At 35.3% G+C, this 17,289-nt stretch overlaps 1 protein-coding gene across 1 annotated transcript in view; it reads left to right on the top strand.

The window, feature by feature from the left end:
* Positions 1–4,685: 4,685 nt before the first annotated feature.
* The window catches only part of LOC132561281 (monocarboxylate transporter 14-like), a 15,517-nt gene continuing 2,913 nt past the window's right edge, over positions 4,686–17,289 (top strand). Inside the window, exons 1-6 of the mRNA XM_060226007.1 lie at positions 4,686–4,912; positions 11,876–12,019; positions 12,479–12,724; positions 13,726–13,950; positions 16,215–16,385; positions 16,586–16,711. Coding sequence (XP_060081990.1) covers positions 4,714–4,912; positions 11,876–12,019; positions 12,479–12,724; positions 13,726–13,950; positions 16,215–16,385; positions 16,586–16,711 — 1,111 coding nt within the window. The 5' untranslated portion in view covers positions 4,686–4,713. The remainder of the gene's footprint in view (positions 4,913–11,875; positions 12,020–12,478; positions 12,725–13,725; positions 13,951–16,214; positions 16,386–16,585; positions 16,712–17,289) is intronic.

The raw sequence follows: 17,289 nt of genomic DNA, 5'->3' as shown, positions 1-17,289 counted from the left end.
TCAAAACGGGATTCTGCAAGAAATCGAGTAAAGAACAAGACATAAATAGCCGACTAGCCTGATCAGTCTCTTTCGTCGTGGTCCCTTATCACCGATCCAATACTTAGCTAGTGCCACATTTTGTAATTGTGTCAGCAACTCTTGTTATACATCAGGACTAAATTCATGTGCGAAGTGGCAAAAGTTCAGGGCTGAGCCACTAAATCAGATATACATATATATCTTATAGACTTGTCTACAACAGGCACACGTACATCAGTTATAATATTGATACGGAGACGAGTTTGCTCTTCAGAAGGATGACGGGCTCCTGTTGTTTGTCCTCGTGGATTAAAACGACTATCAACGTCAGCAGTGTCTGTCTCCATTTTATGAATTTAGGTATGGTAAAATCGTTCGGTGCTATGTAAAATGGATCAACCAGGTTCTGGTGCTGCAGAAAACAGGTGGATGGTTTCCCTTAGTTCAGGTCTGCTGCTCTTGTCTGTTGAGTGCATTCTGTTCAGTACAAAAATCGATGATTATATAGCCAAGACTATGGTGAAGAATCAGTAACAAGTCTGTGTGAAATATGTCTGACGACGCTTGTCGCTCTTATGGTCTCAGCAAGATGAACATTCCAAGTCCATTGAAGTGACATTTGATGGCCCAAAGAATCTGTCTATTTCTACTTGGTCATTACAGCACGGATGATAGAGAAATTCTAGTTGAACTGATCTTGAAAAGTTTACAAACCTCCCCCAGAACTTCGCCGTCCATATTCCTCCCTGGAACTGTGTGTTCAAATGGTGATCCAAAGCGGGAACTTTACTAACCAACTACACACGAGAAACGGTTTCTGCATTCTGGTGAATTAAGGGAAAATACACAACTCACTTGATGAGTTGGTCCATTACCACTAAAACATCTATGTTTCCACTTTCGGTTATCTGTAAAAAGCAAAGTATGTCAACATGAACTCTTATCTTTGGTTCCTCCGCGTAAAATATTTCTAGTAACGCTGTTATTTTCTTGGACGAATCTTTCTTGAAATGACAGACCTGCAGTCTGCTTTTGTAACGTGCAGCCTAGCTTTGCACACGGTGGGTAAGTCTCTGATTCCTTGCAGAGATACTAGCTAACAAATGCCGATATATACATACAGCGTGGAACAGCAAACTCTACCTGAGTTAACAATAAAACTAACGAACGAACTAGTATTCATATGGACTGCTGTCCCGACACAGACTGTTCTGACTAGCATGTGAGCGTGAGTGCAAACTCGACACCCAGTGACTTCACCTAATCCTAGTTCCAACTACTGAACTAGTCGCCGAGCAATATCACTTAGTCGGTCCTGACTAAGCACTAGGTTGTCCCACCAACTAAGTCAACCCTTGCTCGTGTTCCTAGCTCGGGTTCTAAAATAAACCTATAGCTAGCTACCCACAGTCAAAAGTCCAAGCTTCGGTGAGAACTAAACAGCTCTCGCACCAGCTTGACAAGCGGTTTCGGAAAAGCCACTATTTCAGACTTTCACCCACCACCTGTTACAAAAGACTGTGTTACGTGCTTAGTAAGAAGTCTTTCGTCGTCTGTGTATCTCTGAAAGCTTCACCAACAGTCAGTATAACAGCGCTCACAATCATTCAGTAATTTCTATTTACATGTATAATAAACTCTTTCATTAGGTGTGACAATCGTTGGTATTTAATTTTCCATAAACGATGCATACTAAAATATTAACATAGTACATACCTTTCCATATCCTACTACATAATTATAAACATTTGTATTTATCGACAAAAATCATTAGATGAACAAATTAACCAATATGTAATCAGCTATAATCATATTCAAGGGACATAACTCTTATACTTCAATTTCCTTTACACAAATCATATTCAAGGGACATAACTCTTATACTTCAATTTCCATTACACTTTCGTGTCGTGCCATATGACACTCCTCGTCGCCAATATATTGATATATAGCAATGAAAATACATACATATATAAAATGCCGTTTTCGACAATCATAGGCTATGGTTAAGTTGTTACAGCATAGAACACATCCTACTGTATCCACTTCACCTCCGGGACGAGCTGACTTAAACCTTTATACTAGGGGAAGGTCAGATCGTCATCTCGTCTCCTACAATCACAACAGAATCGATATTTCAATGATCAATTACACGAAGTCACAGTAATATTGCTAAGTCATATTTAAAGACAGATTCATTATTACATATCAATAAATTATATTAAATGTCTCACTTTTCCCAGAAATACCTTACAAGAACATTTCTATTTTGGTATACATTTATAAAAATGATATACTTAATAACTGCAGTTTGAATAATAAATACAGAAATATGATTAATTACTGATAAATGTGAAGTTGGGAGTAATATTACTTTGATTTTGGTACCTAAACAACTATATATTTCTAAACCATGACACTTAATTTAAATTTTTGTAGTACATATGACCAGATTTTGACCTTACTGCTGAGACACTGGAGGCAAGGCTGGAGGATTGGTGGAAGCATTTTTATCTATTTAAACAATGTATACAAGAGAACAATCGAAATAAGTCGGGTCTCTATTGGAATAGCACGCCACGAAGAAAACTAGAAAGAATAGCTGCTGAATATTAGCGGGTTTTTAAAATCAGTTAACATGACAGACCATTAAACACTTCACAATATTAAGCCATACGCCTTATACTTTGTTTCATCTTTTCTTGCAATTATTTAAAACAAGACTGTTCAATATGGAAAAAGGTTGAATGTTTTTAGCTAGATTTGTTAGAGTTATCAGATTCTCAATATTTTGTTTACACTAAAGCTTAGACGTAGCATGTCAACAGGTCGGTTTACCTGCATACAATGCACGTTTAGAGAGCAGTGTTTATTACACTTTCACGTATAGCTGCCAGAAAGGACTGTTCATTAATGTATAGAGATATGTTTTTGAAAACTAAAAGATGATCATTGATAAAATTTGGCCAGCATTGGTATATATCAACTGTTTATAATACTAGACCGAAAAGTCCTGGTCTGTTTGATTTATTCAGCTTGTGTTTAAGTTAAATCCTTGTATAAGACATACATGTGTATCCTGCTATAAGAAAATAATGTTAAGAATATACATCACACATACTAGGACCAAACACATAGCTTGTCAACAGGAAAACAGAAGATCACTTTTGTGACATTTGTTGTACTGCTTATAAAAACAGTTGTCTGTTTGATTTGCCGGTCATACGCATTACGAAATAAGATTATCGTTTTTACTTTAAAAAATCTTTTTTTTTTTTTTGAGATGGTTATTCGTTGAAATAACATTGACTCATCAGGACATATATTATTCATCGTTTCTAGGTAAAATCCAGGAAATATCTGTCAGAAAAATCTAGAAAATTAATTAATTACCTGGAAATCCGTATGGAAATTTGTTGTTTGAAGTCTATTACTATGAGAAACTAGAATTCTCTACGACTACGCACAATGATGGCCGGTTCATGCCGTTCGTCCTCGTGGATGAAAATGACTCTTCTGGTCAGTAGTTTCGGCCTCCATTTTGTTAGTTAAGGCATGATACATTCGTTCAGTGTTATGTACAGTGGCTTACGAGATCAACTAGGGTCTGGATCAACAGAAACCAGTTGGATCGTTTCCCTTAGCTCAGGCCTGATGCTCTTGTTTGGTGAGTATTCTATTCAGTGTTAAGGTAATAATGATGTAAAGTCAGAATTATATCCATTCAGGTAAGCGTATATCATCTTTACTTATCGTCACAATGTTATCACCATGAATCGGTTATCATATTAGTAAGTGATTTGTGCAAGGATGAAAAATAATGTCAGGCTATATGTTTATTAAGCTGAAAAGTCATATTCACTGTTTAACCACTCTGGTACCTTCACATTATTTCAAATAATCATAAAAGCAAGGATCTGTAAGCTTGAATTATGTTCGGTATCCTGAAATATTAACACCTAGTTGGCTTTTAAGATAACAAATGACATGTCGACATAAAACGTCATAAACACTATATAGTCACTGGTATTAACATTTGTGAAAAATTAAGCACTTTTTTACTATAAAAGTTTTAACTAACGTCCGTTACCGTTATCACTATATCGTCTAAACTCTGGTTAAAGGTTCCCTGGTTGTGGAAAATGACATTTAAAAGAGGAAGGTCACCCTAAGACTATTGAAACGCCATTTCATATTATAGTAGAATTTCTCAAAACCGATCATGTATGGGACTTTTTTCGTCGCTTTAGGGAGGGTTCGGCTTGTAGAAGTGAAGCAGGTTGACTGGTCGGGACTCAGATATACAGTTTGTTTATCAACACTTTGTAACTGTCTAAAACATAACGACATTATTCAATATTCTGTTAACATATACTGATAATAAAATCGTCACAGATGGCTGTACAAGTAACGACCACAACAAATGGCTAGGCTAAGTAAGCCAACTAACCTATTCACTAACTATCGTCTCAATGGCTTACCACTGTGGTAACTGGCGAGACATTTGTATTAGATTTGGAGGTCATCGTGCCAGGCGCTATTGTTAGTATGACCTGATCCATTATCACGTGGTTGCAAAAACACCTCAGTATTGGTACTAGTGAATCAGTGAACTGTAGATTGGATATATATATATATCTAGCGGACGTATAATATTGGTACGGAGACGAGTTGGCTCATCGAATACACACGATGACAACAGGTTTCTGTCGTTCGTCCTTCTGGGTGAAAACGTCTATTCTCGTCAGTAGTTTCGGCCTCCATCTTATAAGTTTGGGTATGGTAACATCGTTCGGTGTTATGTATAGTGGATTACGAGATCAGCTAAACTCTGGCGCTGCAGAAACCAGCTGGATAGCTTCCCTTAGCTCAGGACTGTTTCTCATGTTTGGTGAGTGCATTCTGCTTAGTATAAAGGTATAAATGGTGTCAAGGCAGAATTATATAGCCAGTGAGGTAAGTGAACATTAATTTACCTATTCGTCTGATTTTTTCAACATATTAAAGAAATGATAAGAAATAAAATCTACACAAAGTCAAGTATCTCTCTTTTTTGTAAAGTTTTAATTTAGCTAAATGAAATATTGAAACATGAAAAATCCTATTGAACTTCTGAAAGAATAGGATGTTGCGCAATCTTGACTCCTAGATTTGACACTCTGTGAATTAAGATAATATTGATTTTTTGAATTTTCGTACGTAAGCACAAAGGGCAAAACAAATTTTAAAAAAGCATATTTTACAAAAGGTCAATGCAATCAACGTGTTTTAATGCAAATGTATACTATGTGAAGTAAAATCAGAAAATGAAGTATGCTATACCTTGTAGGTTGGCCTATATTTTAAGCCATGAGGATATAAAAGCATTTTGTTTATTATACTATGTATGCACATTCAAAGCTTTCGACCAAATAGTGTTTAATATTCAATTGTGGAATATTTTGAAATTATAAAAAATCCATTTTAAAAAATGCGTAATCCTCCCTCACCTACAAACACAAACTTATATTATAAGATTAGAATTACATTGCACACGCTTGTTAGCCTTTACAATCACATATACCAGGAAACAGTCTAAGTTTGTTAACAGCGGAACCGTTTTCCCTGTTGGCTTTGCAACCTGTATCACATCATCAAATAAACAGTGATAGATACCATCATATTTGTTGAGAAAATTACAAACACCACCAGTGATGTTGATTTGACAAAGAGCACTGCCATCCTCATTCAACATAGCGATGGTCACCATCATCCCTGTGGATGTGACAACAGGAATCACCACAAAAACTGTCATCGAAGCGCTTCTAACCAAAACGGACATCAATTATTCTGATGTAATAAATCTCCATAAACAAGCGTTGTTCACCGTTCTCGTTTAGATAATAAGGAAACAAACATATAATGATTAGTTCTTTTATCATTTTGAATATCGACATCGTAGTTAACCATTATTTTCCCTCTACTGGTTTCCTTTCAATTGCTTTAGATGATGATGACTTGTTGTAGGAATAACAAAAAAATATTAACCACGGCCGTCATATTTACCCACCAGAACTGGAAATCAAGCACACGATATACTCTTCTACATCAGCCGCTTATTTCGATCTTTTCCTACAACAATAACCATCATGGACAACTTTCCACCAAGCTGCATGATAAGTGTGACGATTTCAAATTGCAACATTACTGCACTCTCAACCTGCATTGTTTTCATTTGATTCGACATCCAAGGGCTTATTTCCAATATCACTATTTTCTTGCATGATTAAGTCAACGTAATAAAGGTTTCAATTGATACAGGTTGATGACCAATATGAAAAGTTCTACGTTCGTAATAATGACCTCAATGAGAAATAGTTTACTTATTAAACGTAAAATGTCGTGATCAGCAAGCAGTTGTTTTAATTTAGATAAGTGTGAACAAACTGGATTAGGAAACAAAATAATTCAATATGATAGTACTGTTAATGCAAATCTTGGTCATTTCAGCCCTTAGGTCGTGTTGACAATGACCATTAAATTGAAGTTTTCAAAGGTGAGATAAAAATTATACTCCCGTGACGCTGCGTACACAGTTCGGGGTTTCTCACTTCCTACACATGATAACCATACGCTCCTTTCACCTGTATCCATGGGCAGACATTGCTATTCTCAGCGGCAGCTTTGATCTGCACGTTGTAACTATAGGAATGTTGAAGTCTTTCGGTGTGACGTACACTGCCTACCGACACCACCTAGTGTCTGGTGTAGCAGAAACCAGTTGGATTACCTCCCTTTGCTGCTGTCTTGCATTTGGTAAGTCAACCAAACGGTCAAATAATTACGGTATATTCATATCGATAAATCAAAATCCTGAAGATCTTCCAAAGCTGAGCCAACCCACTGCTGTTTTGAATTTCAACCCCCAATAACCCTTTTTGGATCGTCTATCGTTTTGGATTTATTTATGGTCATGCTAGGCGGACCTATTGAATAAGTACGAGTGACAGGATAGTTTCCAATCCGACATGTTATCCAATCAGTCAACTGATGCGACAAACTAGGAAAAGAAATTCGCACGTAATCCTATTGCCTGATTTAAGTAACTGTAAACAAACTGACACACTATGACAAACAAAATACAAGCTGTATGCACGACTGCGCACTGACTCGATATCACACAAAGATGACATATTCGCGAAAACAAGGTTCTGTGAACATGTACAAGGAAATTAAGACCATGTATTCCGGAAGGTTAAGCATCGTTTATTTATCAATGACATCCACAAAGTTGATACAAAAGAAAGCATCTTTAATCAAATACAATATAACTAGCTTTAAACTCAGGAGAAGCAGATTAATTAAGAAGTAAAATCGATGGGAGAACAAATGGAACTACTTACTAAAACAATATATATATATAGATATGTATAAATAAATGTATATGATGTAACTATTGTAATTCATGTCAGATATAACGACATATTTACAAAAACAATATAATGAAACTGGTACAAAGGTGAACTAATTCTGTGACCCGTTACATATACATAGTAGTGACACGTGTTACAATATTAACGTGTGAGGCAGTGTTCTCATAGTGTTTACTTTAGTTCATTCTTGATTTCTCAAAGGCTCCATATAATGGTACGTGCATGTTGCCGTCGTTCGTGTCCTTGGACAGAAATTATCATTCTCGTCAGCAGCTTTAGTCTGTACTTTGTATCCGTGGGGATGGTTTTATCTTTCGGTGTTATGTACAGTGAATTACGACATCAACTAGGTTATGGTGCAGCAGAAATCGGCTGGTTAATATCCCTTAGCTCCGGACTGCTTTTAGCATTTGGTAAGTCTACTCAAAAATGGGTTTCTGGTTATTGTCGCGCAGTTCCGCTACCTAAAGAAAGTGCATGAAAGTGTATACTTCATGTGGCCATACTGCTGTAGCATTTCTATCAAAATACCACAGTAAAATCATACAATGCCGACTGATCTACATCAGTGTGCTTTTCTGAATATCGTAATAGAAGTACAGGATTATGACTAATGAGCCACTGTTTTTCCCATATTACTTGGATAAGATTATTGACATGAATGCACCTTAATTTCACATCATATTCAGTAAGATAACGTGTGTGCCGAAGGTACTACCTAACTTGGGGGCTTTTTTCGGAGACGGAGTATTAACTTATTAGAACGTGAGATGATTTGTATTTTTGCTTTAGATTAAATAAAGCCTAAACATGTCCCGGTTATATTGGACAGCAATAGAATTAAGATATCTTAATTTGTATCAAATTTGATGACAGCTATTGATTTTGTCTGCTACGAGATTATAAACGTTCACATGTAATTAATATTTAGAATACAGCTTGAACTAATTATAAATTGCATGTAAATCATCATTTCTGAATCGCAAATGGTATACTTAAATATCGATGTCTATAGAGGAAATAAATTAATATCAATGTTAGTGAGCCTGACGTCAACCTGTTGAATCACCTTGAATGACAGCTCAAGGTCATCCTTCAAATAGAATTGGATATTGTCATATGAAATTGGCTAGGTATACATTGACATCGCAATAGTTATCATAAATCATACATAACCAGATTGATGGATTTGTAAATTTGTGAGCACAGTATCAATCACCTTGATATCGTTTCTGTACTTGTGATGTCGTATCTAAGGTTGATTCTAACCGAAAACACGTGTCAAAAACTCAAATTCAATAACAATCAGGCAAAATATGAACAAAGGAACGATTAAATTGGAAATTCCAAATAAAAGTACGTGGAAAATATGAGCTGGTGTTATGGAAGAGTAAGCGTCTTCTGCTTCATCTATAACATTTGCCATATGTAATTTTTTGTCAAATCAAGTAAGTAATGTCACGTTCTCAAATGAGAACTAGGTATAAAACTACAGAACCAAAAGGCAAGCTAACGAGCATCAAATACGTCCAGATTAATATCGCACAATTTCTCGATGAGATCACTATGACGACCGTAAAACTCATAATATCCGTCAGTCTTCATCTTTTACCAGTTGTGAAATCAATTATATTGAAATCCTATAAATCCAAGATTGATATAATTGATTTCATAGAATCAATGTAATTCATAAATAAAGGATGTCAACATAGGAGGGGATGGTTTGTTTTGCTTTGAAAAAGGTGCCATATCTGTAAAAGCTAGTCTCAGAAATGGACGTATTCGAAACGGGGGAGAAGAAAAAAGTGTTTTAAAGCAATTTAGGGCAAGTTATTACATCAATACATACTGGTGTACCGTGGACTCTAAAACACCATTTCAGTTTAGCTAGCATAAATATAAAAAGAGGTCATGTGATCACGGTACTTGTCACAATCTACGTTTATTTTGATTTGTATGTGGGAGTTGAATGATATTGTTATATCACAGCTATGTATGCACAATATCACGTTGTAAAATAAAAGCAAAGCATATACAAAACCAACCATGTGACGAAAAATAAAAAAACGAAAGATAAACACGGAATATTGGAAAAAAGCAGGAGATTCAGACACTGCTTCTTAGGTGAACTCCGCCATGCTATTAATCCCAGTCCCCAAAAGGGGACATGTCGCATTTAATAAGACTTAGATAAAAAAATATTGACACTGAACATACGCTCAAATACGTCTAAATAGTGACGGTGAACACAGACTCAAACACAGACTCAAATACGTCTAAATATTGAAACGAAACACAGACTCAAACGCTGACTCAAATACGTCTAAATATTGACGAAACACAGACTCAAACACAGATTCAGATACGTTTAAAAATTTTTTGGTTTCCTCTTTGAGAATACCGCATTAAAAAATTCCGGTTTCAATTGTTTGGACATTACACGCTTAGGCGAGAATACTCGACATCTGATGGAATAGCCGAACAGCTGACTCCAATTTGGCGGGAACAATTGTCATACACTAGACGTAAGCAAATATAGTTCCACAATATCGCATCATTTATTTGAATTATTTCCTATCTAAATTTACAACATTTTTTTCCTTTTATCATTATACTTATATTTATTCATCATATTTAATTTAATAAAGATTTATTAAATGTTAGAACTTTGAAGAAAAAAATCACTGCGCATTGACATTAATTGCGTAAGAGTGTTACAGTGATGCGGCTACTTTGAAGGGGAAGATCACGGTTACCAATAATGTATTCATACGCGTAAGGTTTACCGAAGTGTAAACGTCAATTTCGTTGGTATGTCTATATAGAGGATACACGCCGGAAATGTAAATATTTAAAATTAAAGAAAAAAAATGGTCTTGTCATGCTGAAGCGGACAATTTGGGGCTTCATTTTTTTCAGAATGATATTTTAGCTTTGTGTTACTATTTGGGCAGTCTCGAATCTGTATACGCACCAGGAAGTGAAATTATATAGTGTTTACACTTGGTAATGCTGTTAAGGATTTTCGGGTTGGAATTTGCTGAAATGTAAGTAGTTTGTTACCATGACAGTGTATTTGATTTTAAGACAGGGGTTCAGAAATAAGTGTCTTCTACAAAGCTGTAGTGTTATGTTGGAATTAGCAGTTTTTTTTTTTTCGCATTTTAGCATTTTTTCAGTTGGTAACCATGGCACTCACATTCATGTAATTTTTATGTTGATTATAAACATATATACATGTAATGATGTATTTTCCATAACCAACCTGCTATACCTGTATATCTCAATTTCAGGGAAAATGCAAGTTAACTGTTTCCTTCTACCCTAGTCCAATTCCATACAAATGCAAATTAATTTTTGGGACCAGAATCACCTTACTTATATGGAATGACTGATAATTAAATTAATCAATTAATAAATGTACATTTATTAAAGGCAAATATAATCCTTGATACAAAGAATGTGATGAGCCGTTCACCGTTAAACCTTTTTTTATTGGACTGCACTGACCTTCTTTCTACTCGAAAATTTTTCATCGTAACGTTTCAAGTTTAAAGACCCTTATTGAAACTGTTGAGAGTTACAAAACTCTACGTAAAATGCTGATCTATATGATAGACTATGACTTACCATTTTTTGTGTTAACATACCCATTTAAGATTTTTGACATTTGTCTTTTACCTTTTAGTTTGTTTGAAGTTTTTTTTTCCTTTTTGGATCGGTGTGTGTTTCACCGATTAATGACCCTAATGACCTTTTCTGTGCTGACTGGCCGTTAAGATAATAATTATAATGATGATATTGTATCTAGTTGAAACATTAGCTAATCAATCTGATGTCGATTTGTGACAGAGGTATATAACAACAAGATATCCATTTTATATTAAGTTGTAGATGTGCTCGATAATTCAATTATTAAAATCCATGTCTTACATATGTACCAGTGTATACGTAGACTGGATGGAATAGGGGACAGATAGAGTGTCGGACAGCAGCTTATATACACATGGTATATACATATATATTGAATTCACATGTATCTTATCAGATCTTACCATGTTATTTCCTTATCTCTACCACCCTCTCTCATTCCTGTTTTCTTCTGTAATTATGTAAGCTGTAATATTCACTCTTCATTCATAATTTATATATTTTGTTGTCTTCACGTGACTCCTATGTAAAATATTTCTGTAAGTATTTAGGAAAGGTCTAACTGGGTTGATATAGCTCGTGTCCAATAATGAAATATGTATTAAATATGGCAAAAGAATTAAATGAAATTAATTTTTGATTTGAATTACACTGTATGTCATGCTGGGAAGAGAGAGTTCTCCTTTGTGAGATTATGATTTTCATATGAAAGCTGATCCCAGGAAAAAAGCCTTGGCAGCTTTCCAATAGTATATGTATATACCTAAACAATGAGGTGTCGTTTCCTACAGGACCTGTTGCTGGTATACTGGAGAAAAGGTTTGGCTGCCGTTTGGTAGCTATGACGGGGTCGGCCCTAATAGGTGTGGGAATGCTAGCCAGTGCCTTTGTTCCCACCCTTTTCTGGCTTTATCTCACCTATGGAGTGATCACAGGTAAACTCTATTATTTATTATATTAGCAATAGTAACAGATGGTTTTTTGTTATTTTTCTCTCCGGTTTTTTTTCTGCATATAAAAGAAATAATGTAAAATTAAAGCGTAATGTGCTTCTTTAGCTCTCGCCCAGCGGTTTGTTTAATATAATTGGCTTTACCACTGTGAAGTGCAATAAGGTATCATGATATTTTACCCGTTTCCATTATTTTCATATCGATTTTCGCTTAATGATTCTATTTATTAATGGGAGGGGGATTCTGGCACGTTATGACAACACACACATTACATCAATGTCAATAATGGCATACATATCTGTGTGTTTTGTAAGGAAGCATCACCGTACGTATAGCACGTGCAGTACAACTGACAGGAATGCTTTAATTTCCTTTAGAGAGTTACCACTACTGGTGGTATATATCTAATACAATAATCTAACGTTATATTAACCTTTACAGGAGTTGGGTTTGGTATGGCACATTTAGTGGCAAACGTTATAGTGAATCTGAAATTTAACAAACGTCGTTCGATGGCGATAGCAGTAGCTTCTGCCGGAGGTGGGTGTGGCAATATCGTGATACCCTGGCTCACGACCATATGGCTAGAAGTCTATGGATGGCGACAGACATTCCTCCTGTTGGCTGGTATTGGATTACAAGGAATCGTTTTCGGTGCCATCATATTTAAGGTCAGCACAAGTAATGGTTAGTGTTCCTCGAAAACGATCACAAACGCAGGGATTCGTTTCATCTAAAAACATCTCCGATACTCCAGAGGTTACAGTCAATTACGCTCCATGTACTCCTGGAACATGGAACATTTGAAAGTTCCATGTGTGACACTTTGTGGGCAAAACGAAAAGACTAGTTTGATCATTTTACATCAAACGAATCTCGAGGTTGCATTGCGGTATATTGTAATGGCTTTGAAGTAGGGCGTCTCTCCTTCGTAGTATTCAAAAGGAGTGTATCAGCCTGTGCTTGGCCAGTTTTTTCCTGTTAGAGCCAATCAAATTACTTCGCTTGTGCCTTTAATTTTGACGTGACATATTCCAGGGGTGTTGAGAGCGAAATTGATTGTAACCCCTAGAGTATCGAAAATGTTTTTGGATGAAATGAAAACTCTCAAGACGTTCGGATGAGGACTTGGTTAGACCTCTGATAAGGTAATTTGAATAACTGGTTTGTGCTGCCTTCCATGGAAATGGAAGTTTATCTCAGAATTGAATGTTGTGTTACCGGTAACCCCCACCAACAGATGTCTTGTTTTTTTGTTGTTTTTTTTTTTTTTTTTTACTTTTTTCCTCTGGGTTTTATGATCTGTCAATTTTACGAAATGATCTGTGTTTTCAATTTTCATTGGTGAGAAATAGCACTTTTATCAATGTAATATTTCTCTATATTTCACTGGTAAAACTGTGATAAATATATCTTACAGGAATTGGAAGAATTTTGTAGCGTCAATGTTTCTTGGTCGGAATAGCCAAAAACACTTATATATGTCTATGTTATATAAATGTCATTTCTATCGGCTTAAAATGCCATCATAAAGTCTGGTTCATGGTTTAATAATATACATCGACACTCAAAGCCGAGACATGACCATGTACGAGATGTAACATAGACTAATTAGAGACTGGCGTATCGAATATTAGAGACTGTAAAACTTTCTGGACACTTGTTAAAATAATTCATATTCATCACAGATTCCGGTGGAAGCCATCGAACTGATCACAGTTCAGATGGCCCGTCAATCAGAGCGGAAGTATCGACAATATTGAAGACAAAAATGTTCCTGGTATTCTCCGTATCCGGCTTCTGTACAGCCATGGCTTACTTTGTTCCTTATGTCATGATTCCTGAGCTGGCGAAGGTAAAGGGCGTGTCGACAACAGATGTAGCGCTGGTATTTTCTGTATCCGGAGTTTCCAGTGAGTCTAATAAGTATTATATGTCGGAAACATTTTAGGGAAAATTTAATGTTATGCATAATATATGTATGGGTTGGCGGAAGTTCTGGTGATGAAATTATTATCTCTTGTAGGGTTTATAAACGAGGAAGAATGCTTGTTTCACTGTGACTATACATACGTACTTGTTTGATTCGATATCATATGTCGATTTGATATTGACGGAACATAAATGTTATATTAGTGAGATCATGTTTGTATATAATTATGTATGGCAAGGATCGGGAAAGACTACAAGCGTCTGGATATGACTTTTAACGAAATTCAAATATACCGGTACCAAGGTGGGGCCCCATTGGAGGTATTCGTTCTAAGTGTAAAAATACGACGGTACTGGTGTTACTGTAAGAATAGCAACTGTGATGATAAACATAGTCTTCATAATAAACAGTGCAATATATATTAATGTGTACAGACAAAGTATCAATTCCTGTGCATTTCTGCACAATGAGTTTTTTTTTCCTTTTCGGATTGTATTTACCTCCTTGGGGCCCCACTAATTTAGCGCCCGCGATTGACATAGATAATTCTCGCACGACAAAGCCAAAACAAAACGAATTATTAAGATTGATTGTTAGAAACTATATATTATAACACTATAGAATCATTTATTGCAAACAAGAATTAGCAGAAAGGCGCAAAAGCAAGTGTCCTATATAAGACATGCGCGTTTGTTTACCTCGTAATCCATTTTTTCTTTGCGGCGGATGTGAATAACTTCGCACGTAACAAGCCATGTGACCCATCCGGCTTTCTTTGTAATAAATCGAGCGTGAACATGTTTATAAACAAAAGGCAAGATAAACAATGTTCCGACACCGAAAATATGTACAAATACAACAAATTTGACGTTAAAGGTGCGTGTGTCGCTTTATTATGGATATATTTTATTATTCATAAGCCGAATTCTCCATTTCCCGATGTTGAAATCTAAGTTAATAACCACTTTAAACCTGATTCATTGTAGTGATGAAAGCATCTCAAGGATTGTTTGTAAAATATATCCCTGTTGAATAAACGTGAAACGCTTCGTTTACTATATCGAATATTAACTTTATGGCTTTCACGAAAAACAAACCGAATAAGGCATCTACTACCGATAAATTAGGTCTAGATGTTGGATTTATCTCCCTTGAACCACAGCCACTTAGCCTGTACTCGTGTATTCACTAGCAGATATTTTACTGGATAGGACCACAGTATGCTGAATTGAGTAATAAATCACAATGTAGAATCATCTTTTATAATGTCTGAATCTTGTGTTGTTACAAAGGAGAAATAGAGGTAACACGAAAGCTATTTCTTACACTCTAGTTAGTAAGGTAAAGAAATACACCATACACGGACTATAGGATTGCGGGACTTGTTTTTTTACCTCTATAAAAGAGTTACTCAGATGGACAAATTCTACCTCCGAGTGTGTTTTGTTTACAATATCGGTGAGAGCGTAAAAGTATTTGTAAATATTACAATTCATAACGGGTTTAAAACAATGAATTGATATATGTAAGTCAAATTATTACAAAAACGTGAACCAATTTTTGCTCGTTGAATTCCCACGAGTGCGTGAAGCACACTTCTGGTCAAACTGAATTGTGTGTACTGTTTAGCCCATGTGTGTTGTAGATGTTATAATAGTAGTTGTGGAGAGGAAATGGACGAACTGGTTAGAAATCGTTATTTTTTCGATGCATTTGATTTCGGGCAAGCGTTGTGATATTTAAAATAAGACTTTTCACAAAATTATAGCATCTTTTTTTTAAATGATAACGACTATCAACTTCTTACTAACACTGGTTGACACTCGCTGTTGGTCGGAGATATCTAAGTTCGTCACGTGACATTCCAGAACTTCGTTTTAACCCGCCCCCGCCGCTTTGTTGTGTTTCTAAATTTTCCGGCATCGCGCTTGCGCACAGACATTGTTTGCACTCTCCGAACGATAATGATATGAATTAGTGTTAGGTCGCTCCTATTTTATTCTAATTCTTTAACGTGTTTAATCAAATTGTTGTACAAACTTATAAATATAATAATAAACAAAAAGAATACTATTCTTAACAGATATCTAAATGTTATAATGCTTTTATCAGTTATGGATCGAACATCTAACAATTTAGTCGCTTTAACTGGTGACTTAAGAGTTGATTAACGCCCGCCTCCTGTGGTTATGATTGAAAAGTAACATTGCAATGCTTTCAGACAATGTCCTCTATTTACTGTAGGTATTGTTGGTAGAATTCTAGTCGGGTTTATCATCGACGTCTTACACATCGATAGAATATGGACGCTCTCTATCGCCCTGATGACTGGCGGGATCTCCACCATTGGCTATGCATTCGTATATAACAAGTGGCTTTTCATCGCATATGGTGCCATACTAGGAATATTTACAGGTGATTAGTAAAATGTATACCTAGGTTATGTGTACCTTTGATAACTAGAATAACAACTTTACAGCATCTTATTGTAATATAGCAAATGAAAGTACCATAAAGTAATTGAATAGTATTTTACAGTTTTATAACCAATCTGTAACACTTCATGACTGATTTTAAAGAAGAAGAGGATTAACTGCTATGATTGTTCACCACAGGAACATTTGGTTTTCTCCAGTCCGTTATTGTTGTCGATCTTCTCGGGACAGAATTATTAGGAATCGGATTCGGATTCTTGACACTATTCCACGGGATAGCTGTCATCATTGGTCCGCCCCTTGCTGGTAAGTTATTAGTAATAATACGTAAAGTAGTCTAAAACTTATTTTGATAATAATTCATATCATAGTAACGGACAATAACTCAAATTAATGTAATTTACAGTATTATATCATAGTAACGGACAATAACTCAAATTAATGTAATTTACAGTATTATATCATAGTAACGGACAATAACTCAAATTAATGTAATTTACAGTATTATATCATAGTAACGGACAATAACTCAAATTAATGTAATTTACAGTATTATATCATAGTAACGGACAATAACTCAAATTAATGTAATTTACAGTATTATATCAGAGTAACGGACAATAACTCAAATTAATATAATTTACAGTATTATATCATAGTAACGGACAATATCTCAAATTAATGTAATTTACAGTATTATATCATAGTAACGGACAATAACTCAAATTAATGTAATTTACAGTATTATATCATAGTAACGGACAATAACTCAAATTAATGTAATTTACAGTATTATATCATAGTAACGGACAATAACTCAAATTAATGTAATTTACAGTATTATACCATAGTAACGGACAATAACTCAAATTAATATAATTTAC

This window comes from Ylistrum balloti, unplaced genomic scaffold (assembly GCF_031769215.1).
Source record: "Ylistrum balloti isolate Yb309-2 unplaced genomic scaffold, AGI_CSIRO_Ybal_v1 Utg371186, whole genome shotgun sequence".
Taxonomy (NCBI): domain Eukaryota; kingdom Metazoa; phylum Mollusca; class Bivalvia; order Pectinida; family Pectinidae; genus Ylistrum; species Ylistrum balloti.
Note: the sequence above shows the minus strand (reverse complement) of the source record. Positions and strands in the feature narration are given on the sequence as shown.